The 13,022-nt window shown below is 32.5% G+C and overlaps 1 protein-coding gene, 1 long non-coding RNA gene and 1 pseudogene across 2 annotated transcripts; all 3 read left to right on the top strand.

The window, feature by feature from the left end:
* The first annotated feature begins 1,332 nt into the window (after window positions 1-1,332).
* Window positions 1,333-2,429, top strand: LOC124933859 (annotated as a pseudogene).
* A 1,925-nt stretch (window positions 2,430-4,354) lies between these two features.
* Window positions 4,355-7,443, top strand: LOC124921852. The gene is made up of 4 exons (XR_007097721.1): window positions 4,355-4,709; window positions 5,323-5,466; window positions 7,069-7,126; window positions 7,236-7,443. It is a non-coding gene; the product is annotated as an uncharacterized LOC124921852 (long non-coding RNA).
* Window positions 7,444-9,089: 1,646 nt separating this feature from the next.
* Window positions 9,090-9,957, top strand: LOC124922458 (agamous-like MADS-box protein AGL62). Its single transcript, XM_047463185.1, has one exon. It carries the CDS (start codon window positions 9,132-9,134, stop codon window positions 9,822-9,824), a length of 693 nt encoding a protein of 230 aa, XP_047319141.1. The 5' UTR covers window positions 9,090-9,131; the 3' UTR covers window positions 9,825-9,957.
* The last annotated feature ends 3,065 nt before the right edge of the window (window positions 9,958-13,022 follow it).

Here is a 13,022-nt window from a genome sequence, read left to right as displayed (position 1 = left end):
TTGGTCATGTAATCTTGGGTTCGGATCGACCCGTTTAACTTGCTTAATTAATAAACATGTCAAATTCGAGCCGGATCGACTTAAAATGATCCAAAATAGACCTGTTAACTCGTTAACCATTTTATTTCGTAGAATTTTGTGTTTGTCTTCTCCTTATTACTCATTCATTTTTATTATGTTTTAACTTAGACTTTATTTTTTCCATCAACTTTCAACATGCTATCCCATGTCTCTCCCTACTTTGATTTGTATTTTTCACAGAGAAATCTCATCGTGTTGAGTCACGTTTATTTTTTTTTCTCAATTTTTAATTAATAAATTTGTGATTTAATTTTATAATTTTTATATCTAATTTTAATTTAAAGTAGAGATATGTGATATTAAGATACTAATAGCTATAGCTATGGTTAAATCTTGTGAATTAGTTTAATAGAATCGAATTTGGGTCCATTAGAAATAAAAATATAAGGTTTAAATTAAAAAATTTGAAACATATGAGTTAAGATTGTTCATCCCGCAAACCTGAATTCGTCCAAATCTAACCTAAATTGTCTTGCTCTTCTAACGGGAAATTTGACGAAATAACCCTAATAATAGGCTTATTTCCAAATTTAGTATAGGCCTAATAAATTTTGCAAAATTAACCTTTTTTCATGGGTAAAAGACAATTCTACCCTTAATTAAAATTTTGGGTTATTTCTATTTCTTTTCCTCTCTCCTCATTCCCTTTCAGTTTCTCCTCGACCGACCTTTGGTTTTCCTTTCTCTCCTTTCAGTTTCTCCCATTTTAGTTTCTCTCCTGACGATCTAAGCGAAGCAACAAAACGAATGAAGTCGATAAATCAACTCCCCGAAGCAACGCCCCGGAATACCTTCATCATTTCAGGTGAGTTATGCTCATTTTTCTGTCTTTTTCCTTGAATGAATGCTGAAATTGAATAATAGTTTAGGGTTTTAGCGTTTTGGGGGATGGATGAATGGTTTAAGGTTTAATATGCATCTGTCGCAGGCGAAAAATGCATCTGTCGCCTGCGAAAAATGCATCTGTCGCCTGCGAAAAATGCATCTGTCGCCTGCGAAAAATGCATATGTCGCCTGCGAAAATACATTTTTCGCCTGTCGGAGTTCATAACCTTCGCTGTTTGCGCGATTCTACTCGGAATCCTAGTTACTTTGATCATACACTTTTCTTTCTAAATTTTAGATTTAGAATCTCATGAAATTTTCTGAAATTTACCCGTGAATAATACAACAAATCTAGTTATTAAGGGTTGAAGTTTCAAATCTGTAATGCAGGTTCTCAGTTATTAAGGAAAGATGCATTCAACACAAATGACTTATATTGCAACAACTTGTTGTTTGGTGATTACACTGTTGGTTTCTACTAAATTAGTTTGACACATATATTATGCTGGAGGGAACCAAAGGAACAAAATGCTATATTAGTTATCATTCTCATGGCTCTTTTATATGCTGTTGTATCCTACACTTGTTTGTTACAATTTACATTGAGCAGTTCTTATTTTACTTTTTTTGAATAAATCAAGAAATGCTATGAAACTTTGGTAAGTATAGTATCAAACATTTTTAAGGGTTTTGTAATTCCAATGGGAGATTATTCCGTTGTTGTTATAAAATGTAGGTGAATTCTAAGTTTATGGCGTTGATGTATAGCTATTTGGAACATATCCTTGAGAAAGAATATAGTTCCAGATGGGGTAAAAGGAAAGAAATTCACCACTCTTCCAATGACTCTCTTTCAGGTGGGTAAAACTTGTTTTTTTGGGTGTAGTTTTTGAAGATTTTATTTCCTTTGTTTCAAAGATGTGGTTCTTTTTATACTAATTGCAGCCCCATACAGTTCGGTTGAATCACCAATCGCTAAAGCTTCTAAAGTAGTGGACATGGCATTTTGTATGTTCAATCTTGATGATAGTTCTTCAAAGAATGGGAATATATCCGAGTTGGATTAACTGGACATTCACTATTATCTTAAACGTTTCAGTCTCACTTGCCTTGTATTCTCTTGTGATCTTTTACCATGTGTTTGATAAAGAATTGAAACCACACAGCCCTCTAGCGAAATTCTTGTGTATCAAGGGAATTGTCTTCTTCTGTTTCTGGCAGGTAATATTCTAACCTTCCGTTTGAATATGGATCCAAATCATTATATTTGTAAATCATTCAATCTATTGTGTACAAACAAAACAGGGGATTGTGCTTGAGATTCTAACTGCCATGGGGTAATAAAATTCCATCATATTTGGATTGATGTGGAGCAAATTGAAGAGGCGTATCAGAATGTGTTGGTGTGTCTGGAGATGGGTTTTTTCGCCATTATTCAGCAGTACGCTTACAGTGTCGACCCCTATAGAATTGGTGTTGTATCATCTTCATCGTCAATCAAGGAAAAGAAGAAAGTCAAGTAGTTTCATCTCGTTTGTATTCTGTTGTGGGAAGATGATGAATTATGTAACTTTGTTTTATTTTTGTTAATTATGTTGTGGGATGTAACTTGTGTTTATCTTGGATTTTATTAAGATCTTGAGATTTTTTAAAATAAATTATCAAATAAATAAAACATATATTATATCATTTGAGTAAGTTAAAAAAAAATAGAGACATATTAAGTTTAATTTATGTTAAATGATGATTATATTAAAAAAATTTCCTCTATGCCTTTTTTAGCAAGTATGAAGACAAAAGAAAGATCAATCATAAATCCAAAAGAAAAAAGATGCATCCAAATTCTTCTAATGTGTTCTACTCATGTCATATTGTTTCAATCATATTTTTCTTTTAAACATTTTTGACGAGTTTGTTTAATACCTTTTACAATATTCCAGTGTAGGAACAAAAACAAAAGGTGTTTGTCCTGTTTTACAAAATAGTTTACTATCACAAAGACTCAGCTATCGTCAAGTTAGTTTCCATCATAGATTAAAATCCGGATTTATCTGATTCCAAAGGAGAAGTGAGTCAACACATAATGCAACAATTGTAGAATGACTGAACTTATGGAGTATTAGATGAATTGTGAACCTTTATGAAGCTAGTTCAACTGACAAGATTTCTCTAAGCAATGTACGTAGAAGAGACGTAGATCCAATATACATATATATATATGATTTTCAGTGATCAACTAAGATATTATAATCACCAAATGATAAGAAAGAGATAACAAATTTTAAATATAAATGCACCCAATTCTCACGAGCAAAAACCTTTATCTTTCACGAGGATTTACTAGCTGCGAGAGAACAACACTTGTCGCCACATCTTCCTCCCCATAACTCGCACCCTCCACCCTACTTGCGCTGTTGTTATCAAACGCCTACATAGGTGGAGGATTCAATGCAATTCCTTGAATATGGTTCATGTTGTTGTCTTCCGGTTCTGTCAGAGCCGATGAAGATTCCTCAAGCTAGAGAGTGTACTCCAAATTCCACAAAACATCTCCAATTGACGGCCTGTCAACCCCATGCTCCTCTAGACATTTCTCCCACGTATCACTGTACTTCTTCAGGGAAGCAGGGTTCACTTTCCTTGAAAAAAACAAAGAAAAAAATGATACTTTATCTTACAAAACACAAAGGACAATAACATTTTACTTCATTTTTTGCTCAACAACAAGAACTTAACACATGTAAATGCAATTTTCGTAAGCACAAATGCGCAATTTTCGCAGGCGACAGATGCGCAATTTTCGTAGGCGACAGATGCGCAATTTTCGCAGGCGACAGATGCGCAATTTTCGCAGGCGACAAATGCGCAATTTTCGCAGGCGATAAATGCGCAATTTTCGCAGGCGACAGATGCATATTCGCAGACGACAGATGCATATTCGTCTGCGACATATGCATTTCCGCCTGCGACGCCTACGACAAATGCATATTAAACCCTAAACCATTCAGCCACCATTTAAAATCTTAAACCAAACCCTAAACTCTAAACCAATATTTCGTTTCAGCATTATTGTAAGGAAAACGATGGAAAAACGGACATAACTCACCTGAAATGATGAAGGCGTTCCGGCGTTGCCTCGGGGAGTTTATCGATCGGTTTCCTTCGTTTCGTTGTTTCCCTTGGATCATCGGAAGAGAGACTGAAATGGGAGAAACTGAAATGAGAGAAAGGAAACCAAAGAATCGGTCTTGGAGAAACTGAAAAGGAATGAAGAGAGAGGAAAAAAACATAAATAACCCAAAATTTTAATTAAGGGTAGAATTGTTTTTTACCCATGACAAAAGGTTAATTTGACAAAATTTATGATGACTATGTTAAATTTGGAAATAAGCCTATTATCAGGATTATTTCGTCAAATTTCCCTTCTAACTTACCAAAACCCTTAGATAAGTTTATTGTCATAAACTTCAACTTTCTTCCCCGCCATGTCCACGCGTTAGGTCTTCGTCTGAGACCATTTTTTTCTCACATCCTCCTCTGCGAATACCCATAAAGGAGTGCCAATGTCCGAATAAAAGCTCGTACTCTGTTTCTGCTTCGGCAATTAATTCATTACCTCCAACAGAGACCACAACTTCAGACGCCAGAAAAAACGGATTTGCGTCTCAAGGATGCTCTCCAATGGGTTAATAGAACTGGATTTTGTGGCGAATTATAAGAGAAGATGTGGGCACTGGGCAGACGGGTAAAATTATGTGGATGGGTTGCACTGCATAGGGTTCACGGACACTGGAATTGTACAGGTAGTCACTTATTTTATTCAAGTTTCAACTTCAAAGATTGAGTTTTTACACTCTTTTTTGTTTGTTGAGTAGATAACATATTGCTATTTCATTAAACAAGAACAGAACAAGTGTTTGAGGGGAAGGCATAGACAGACCTTTGCCTTCACAGTTTAGACAAGAAATGAAAATAAATAAATAAACACACAAGGCAAAAAACAAGTTCATGCCTTTACATTAAAACACAAATTGAAACAACACTCTTAAGTCTTTAGCAAATGCTCCATTTATATCCCTCAGAGCTTGGGATATCCCATTCATGACATATATAGCAACCAATTTTAATATGTATTAGGAATGTTTTCCCACTTTGATATAAACACGATCACTCCTTCATCAATTGCTAAGAGTTTTTACACTTTTAGCATGCAAGCTGTTGTTAATTTGAATCATACGATACACAACTGTACATATTTTATGGCTGTCCATTACCAACCTTAAATAAGAAGGAATTATACGACAACTCTATAGATTTTTACTGAAAAGCGAAATATTTTGTAGGACATTTTTTAGTTGAGAGGAACAACTCCTTAATGATATTATTTTCACCGGATGTTGGCTTCATTGATCTCAGATTGCCACACTCCCCGATGACTTCCCTGATGCTCATTCAACTATAAATACCTTGAGGCTTGAGTATGTAGTAGCAATTGAAGGTGTTGTCCGAACAAGAACAATCAAGTCAATTAATGAGAAGATGAGAACAGGCTCAATAGAGGTTTGTTTTCCTATGTTGTGATAATGTACCTTGATTGTTACCAAGTGACGTGTCACATATGGCTCTTTTATTTCTTATCGTTGATAGTTCATATTGAGGTATCAAGTATATTTTCAAAAGTTTCTCACACTCATGTCTATCTAGACCTTGTATATAAAAGGTTAATTTTGCTGCCCCTGTTTTTTTTATATGTTCAATTTGTTATGACTTCGTCAACCAGTAAGAATAAAAATATCCCCTACCACCACCACAGAATAAAAAATGAAGAAAGCTTAAGTTAAGTTATCTCCAGAAGTAATAAAATTAGTTCAGTTTGAAGTAAAATGTAGCATCATTAGAATTAAAAGGATTAGTAGTTTAGTGGCATGGCACATAAAATGCGGGTAAAAAGTTAAAAACCCATATTGAACCTTGAACTTGTGAGAGGTATTTGTTTTGAATCTTAAACTCAGTTTTTCGCTTCAAAGTAGACTTGAATGTATGCGATAAGTTGAAAGTTGTCGTCAAGTTATACTATACAAAAATCAATATTTTTTTAATGGCTAGAAGCATGCTTCTTTCAGTGAAGGGAGATTTCTGTTGTTAGTGATAAGAAAACTAATGGAAGTTTATTGTAAACATTAAAAAGGTTTGTTTTGAGAGCTTGCACAAGTTCAAAATTCCTTTTGAGCGAAATTGAGTATGGGGTTCAAAATGAACTCTAGCATAAGCTGAAGTCCAATATGGATTTTTGCCCCTAGAAATTCTGATGTGAAGTAAATCCAATCATTTGCTTCTTTCAGAATTGACTCTTTTTTTTTTTTTTCTTTTTCTTTTTTTTTCTTTTTGTTTTTGTTACATTTGAAAGAATTAAAATCAAGAAAGGAATTAGTTGAGATGAACAAAAGTGAAAACGGATGAGGTTGGGAAGTGGACCTAGTGAAACACCCAAATGGAAAATAAGTAAAACTCATCTGCATTTTTTTCAAAAGATCCTTTGCAATGTGCCATCATGTTGTCTATCATGAAATTGCAAAATATGGTGGTGAAACTTATTCTAGGACTGATTCCGTGGGTGACTGATTTCCCAATGTTTGAATGGAACAACATTGAACAGAGGTTTGAGGTATGTGCTGCAATTAAAGGTTCCTGATAAATGATTCATGTAATACACTAGTTAAATCTGCCAAACTCAGTTTTCTAATATATGGAGCATTCTGCTGGCATCATGAAAAATGTGAACTTTCTGTTTTCTTGCCTATTATGAAACGTGTAGGAATTTAAACATGGTTCCCATACAATACAAATAAGGATTTGTTTATACGGTTTCATGTAATATCATGTCATGGAAGCTATCTACTTTCCTATAATATGCTGTTAGTTGCTCTTTGTGACAATGGTAAGAATTTCTTTGAGAAACAGTGCAAAATTTTAGATGAACTTGGATCCAAGCACATTATTAGAGTCTCCCTTTAAGGATCATGAAAACTGAGTAGCAATTCACCTTTTGTTCCCATGTGTGGTTTTGGTTTCAGCTGTATTTATTTTGTTTTTCTTTTGCTGAAGAATTTCATGATGAAATTGGGTCCTTTCAGTTTAGTAAATTACATCAAATTACTGCAGGCTAAAGAGAAATTTGGTTTTCATTTGGAGTCATTGGACATGGGTGCTCCTCCACATGGTATGCTTTATCCTCAATTTGACTGCAGTATTTGATTATTTATTGCCAATAATTAAACACAGTTTTGGTTTTGTTTGGGTTATAATAATAATAATAATAATAATAATAGGTGGGATCGACAACCGCCCAATGTGCCCTCACGAGTGCGCCCTCGACAGCTCAAAGATCTTTCTTTGCTCAACACCCAATAGTGTGTGTGCCCGCCTTTTACACTATGTTTCCTGCATGAATAATAATACCATCATCAAGAAAACAATTGCATGTGCTGCTTACAAAACATATATAGCTGTACAATTGTTCACCATGTGTAGAATAAAGAAATGAAATTAAATATATGTTTATTATTATTATTATTAATATCCCTCTATCAATGAATGAAATCAATTAATAATAAATACAAATATGGATTTAATTAATTGTACTGGGTATAATTAATATATGTTTATTATTAATACCCATCTTTTATCACTTCCTCCTCGATCCTCTAATAATGAAAACAACATTAATCCATCATTTTATATATGTATTTTAATTAAATATTTTTAACTCTTTTTATTCAATTTAGACTCTTTTAAGTTCTGACTAGGGATGACAATGGGGCGGAAATGTATTTATCATCCCCGCATCGTTTTTATTTTGAGAATTTTTTTAATATCATTTTCGTCCCGTTCGATTTTGTTCGGTTTCGAAGATCTCGCGGAACACCGTTTTAATAAAATATTTTTAAAAAAAATAAAAAAGTTAATAAAATAATATTATATAAACAGATTTTTAATATAATATATATTGAAATATATTTAAATTTTATATTATTAAAAAGAAGGAAACTTAAAACTCTTATAAAATATAGTGAATAAATAAATATATTCATAATTTAATATATTTAATTATGTTTTATAGTGTTCGGAGTGAGATCGGGGCAGGTCGGAGACACAAATACCATCCCCGCCCCATTCCCATTATGTTTCGGGGAAAAATCATCTCAAATTGGACAATTCGGTTCGATTTTCGCAGGACAATTTTAAATTGCCATCCTTAATTCTGACTCTATACTAATTAGGACTTTAGTTAAATATTTTGATACAAACACAATTTTATTTTATTTTAGTAAAAAGAATATATATATATATATATATATATATATATATATATATATAATATATATATATATATATATATATAATATATATATATATATATATATATGACATCATGACATGTATTATTTGTTAATAAAGTGAATATTTATATGGTTAAAGATTATTTGAATTATTTAAATAATTTAAACTTAATTATTTATCAAATTAATAAATTTATTAATTAAAATATAAAAATATATTTTTTATTTTTTTAAACAAAATATCAATTAAATCTTTTTATCAATAATTCAATTTTTGAAAGCCTTATACAAAACAAAATTATTTAAATAATTCAAATGAGTTATTTAAATAACCCAGAATAGAATGTATATGGTGTGAAAAAGAGAGATTAATTCCATTCATAATTAAGCTTAATTAATTTGATATGGATCATATATGTGCATTAATTAATTTGATAGTTTATAAATTAATGTTCTCTGGATACTATTACTAATATTTATGTACATACATATTCATTATATCTATTATTGAATTAATGAATTAGTTTACGTGTAATAGCATTAACCAATCAAATATCTTATATATATATATAATATTTTTTGTTCTTATTATAATATCTTTAATAAATATTCATAATGAATATTTTTCCTTCCATTTATTTATTTATATAATATCAACAATAACACTTCAAGTAAATGCGTTACAATAATAATTGTTTGCATGCATGTACATGGTAAGAGAAACACTGTAAATAGTAACAAATTATGCTAATTTACTCACTATATAGTTACTTTGGTATATATATATATATATGCCCTTCTTATACATATCTCTCAATTATTTATTCAATCGTCATATCTCAAACAAAACAATCTCGCTGAAATATTATTTTGCGTTAGCTAACCATGCCTCGAAAGAGTCGAGGCAGGCAGAAAATCGAGATGACTAGAATGTCCAAGGAGAGCAACCTCCTTGTGACCTTCTCGAAAAGAAGATCCGGGCTTTTTAAGAAGGCCAGTGAGCTATGCACTCTTTGTGCTGCCGAAATTGCGGTTTTAGTCTTTTCTCCTGCTGGGAAGGTCTTCTCGTTTGGCCACCCGTCTGTAGACTCTGTCATCAACCGCTTCATCTCCATAAGGGGTCAAGGTCCGATGATGTCAACAACTCCTTCTCCGGTTCCTTCTGCAGCCGCAGAAGCCCATCGCGGAGCAGGGCTCCGCGAACTTAACGGGCAGCTGACCGAGGCATTGGCTCGGCTAGAGACCGAGAGAAAGAGGGGAGAGGAATTGGGCCGAATAAGGAAGGCAGCCCAAGAGAATTGCTGGTGGGAGGGCCCTATTAATGGGCTTGGGCCTCAACAACTAGATCAGTTAAAGGAAGTTATGGAGGATTTGAAGAAGAATGTGGCTCAACAGGCTGATAAGGTGAGAGCCCAAGCCGCTATTGTTGGACCATTCTTTCATGATCCAACTTCAGCTGGGCCTGGTGGTGGGCCTATTGATCTCAAAGTTTCTGGGCTTGGGCTTGGACTATCTATGACACCTCATGGATATGCTCTTGGATATGCTGCTGCTGGGCCTCACCATGGCTTCATCTAGATTCTCATTATCATCATTTTGGTTTAATTAAAAATAAATTGATTGATATCATTATTATTATTTTTATTATATATCTACTCTGGTGTCTTGTTTGTTTTTCATATATGGTCATATATTAATTAATGATCTATGCTGCAATATTGTTGATCAAAGTTTAAATCTTCTATTCTTCTATCATTATCTTTTTTCTTCTTAAAAATAAAAGTGAGAAAATTTTCATTCTGTTGGCATTATGGGAAGAACATACCCTCTGACCAATATTGTAAGAGTTTAATAATAAAAATTGTTACCTATTGTGAAAAAATAAAATCAATTCTAAAAAATAAATCATTTGGGTTATATTACTAAAATACATTTTACATTCAATATTTAAACTGTTATAAAAAATATTTTAATTTTATTATTAAAAAATTATACTTATAAAAATAATTAATTATTATTATTATAAGTTTTTTCTATTATGTAAATTAAATAAAAGTATGTAACCAATTAGTAACATTTAATTAAATAAATATAATTCAAATAAAAGTTTCTATTATAATTATTTTTTATATATTAGTTAAAATTTCATTAGTTATTAAATATAATAATTAAAATATTAAATAATAATATTATAATTTTTAATAATTAATAGATTAAAAAAAATAATGATAATGAAATATTAATAATATATATAAAAAAAATCTAAACTCATATATTTACTTCAATTAATTAAAAGATAAAATACTCTTTTTATTCATATGTTTTTTTTTATATCATATATGTACAAAACATATATTTATCTATGTAATTTTTTTTTATCTATGTACTATTATAGCTCTATATTATAATTTATACTCAATAACAAATTATACCCCTTATATGTTTTAAAATATTCTATTAATAAATTATAAATAAATTAATTGTTCAAAACTTGTGTTATTTTAAATATTAACAACCTCATTTTATAGTGTTTGATATTAGGGTAATTTAATATTTTTTTGTTTGTTGATGATTTAAATTATTTGATTGATAATGTGATTTTATATTATTTAGTTCTAAATAATCTTTCACCAAACACTACAAAATGATATTTTTTTTTAATAAATTGATCTGAATAGGGCTGAACAAGGAAAATATTGAGCAATGATTGCACATGGTGACTCATAAAAAAAAAATGATATATACGAACAATATTTTGTATCTTAAAATTCATTTTGGCTTCCTTGAATTTTATATATATTTGCAACTAGATATCACACTTAAATATTCTTGAATTTGCAATTAGTAAATATTCCATTTCAATATTATTAACCATATTTTGCTGCATTGCTTTGCTTATTGAATTTATTAGGACTACTACCAAATGTATTTGCATTATTTTTTTTTGGAGAGTTGTTTAAATCGACTGAAATTGATCTCCATTTTCTGACTCTTTGAATATTTTGACCTCTTGTGCTTATATCACCCTTGCAATAGTAATGTTTAATTTGTTGCTTTGGGTACCAAGAATCTAGATGGATGTCGTGAGCTTTAAGAGTTTGATTTTTATTTCATTGCGGGTTTGGTTTGGTTTCTTTAAATGAGCGTTATCTATTTTTTAATGCGTTGATGGGTTTAATTTGGACATAATTAGGACATTGAAATTGTATTGAACATTTTGTGTTGGTGGTTTTGGGTTTCAACTTGGAGATTTTTGGATAAAAGATATCATAGGATCTTGTACTTATATTTGTTGTCCATATTCATTGATTGACACTAGCTTTTTTTTTTTCTTAACTAGGCAGATTATTTTAGACGAATAATTTTGGAAGAATCATAATTTTCCATTTTTATTTTAATAATCTTTATAAAACAAAGCCTAAAAATATTAATGATAGTCAGTGGCGGAGTTAGGATGAAAAATTACTTGGGGCTGACTCCAACTTGCATCTCAGATTTAACTTTCTATGCTTCGCATTTTTTTCAATAAAATTTCCACGATTATTAGAAAATTGAGACTCGTCATGCCCTCTCAATGCACATTGTCACGGCCCACTTGTCTTCCTAACCCAAGAGGCTTAATCATTCATGGAGGCCCAACCAAGGAACTTTCTAGAAGCCTTGTAAGAAAATATGTCATTCTCTACATTAATGGGTCATTTAATGTAGTGGTTGGTTAGTAAACTATTAAGGTGGTGGTTGGGTAGTAAACCATCAATGTAGTAGTTGGTTAGCACACAATTAATGGGGTAGTTGGGTGTTATGTAATTAATATAGTAGTTGGGGATAGCCCTATAAATACCTTTGATGTATTCCTTTGTAAGGTACCAAGTATTCAAGTGAGATAATATTAATATTCTTTGTAAGAGTTTACTCTCTCTCTAGAATTCTTGTGTCAATTCTATTAAACGTCGAGTGTTGCGTCGAGAAAGGCTGACTAGTTACTCGTTCTTGCGAAGATCATAACTAGTGCCGCACGGATCGTCAGTGGAAAGACTGAGCCCGTGACAATTGGTATCAGAGCTGAAATGACGAAGAGATCGGATGAAAGTTCAAAGGTTGTGGATGAAGTAGAGAATCTTCCCCACGGGACCGGAGAAGATGGTAGGATCTCCCGCAAAGTTCAAACGGGAGGATCCAAAGCTACCAAAGAAAGAGAGAGATCAAGGGATGCTATGGTTGACATTCTCGCCAGACTGGAGAAGGTAGAACTCACTATGGCGTACGGACAAGATAATGCTGGGGACCTAGAGGAACGCATTGCCGAGCTCGAGAAAGAGAGAGACGAGCTCCGAGAAGGAATGCAAGGTGCCTTGAACGAGGTCTTGTCCAAATGTCAAGAGCAAACTCAGATCATGGAGCAGACCCTACTTGGCGAAATCAGTATCTTGACCGAGAAACTCGAGGTAATGTCATCTAAATTACAAGCCACTGAAGAGAATGTGGTGTTACTCAAGAAGGCGGTTGCGCAAGAGTGCGGACGTGCGCCTGTAGGAATCCCAAATCCATCAAGGATAGATGTTCCAAGGCCTAAAGCGTATTTAGGCGAGAGGATGCGAAGGAGATTGATAACTTCTTATGGGGTTTGGACCAGTACTTCAAAGCACTCGGCCTGGTAGAAGAGGCGAGGAAGATAGATACTGCCACGACATACTTAGAAGACACCGCAATGTTGTGGTGGAGGCGAAGGAGTGGCGACATAGAAAGAGGTACGTGTTCTATTAACACTTGGACCGA

This window comes from Impatiens glandulifera, chromosome 1 (assembly GCF_907164915.1).
Source record: "Impatiens glandulifera chromosome 1, dImpGla2.1, whole genome shotgun sequence".
In the NCBI taxonomy this organism is placed as follows: domain Eukaryota; kingdom Viridiplantae; phylum Streptophyta; class Magnoliopsida; order Ericales; family Balsaminaceae; genus Impatiens; species Impatiens glandulifera.
Note: the sequence above shows the minus strand (reverse complement) of the source record. Positions and strands in the feature narration are given on the sequence as shown.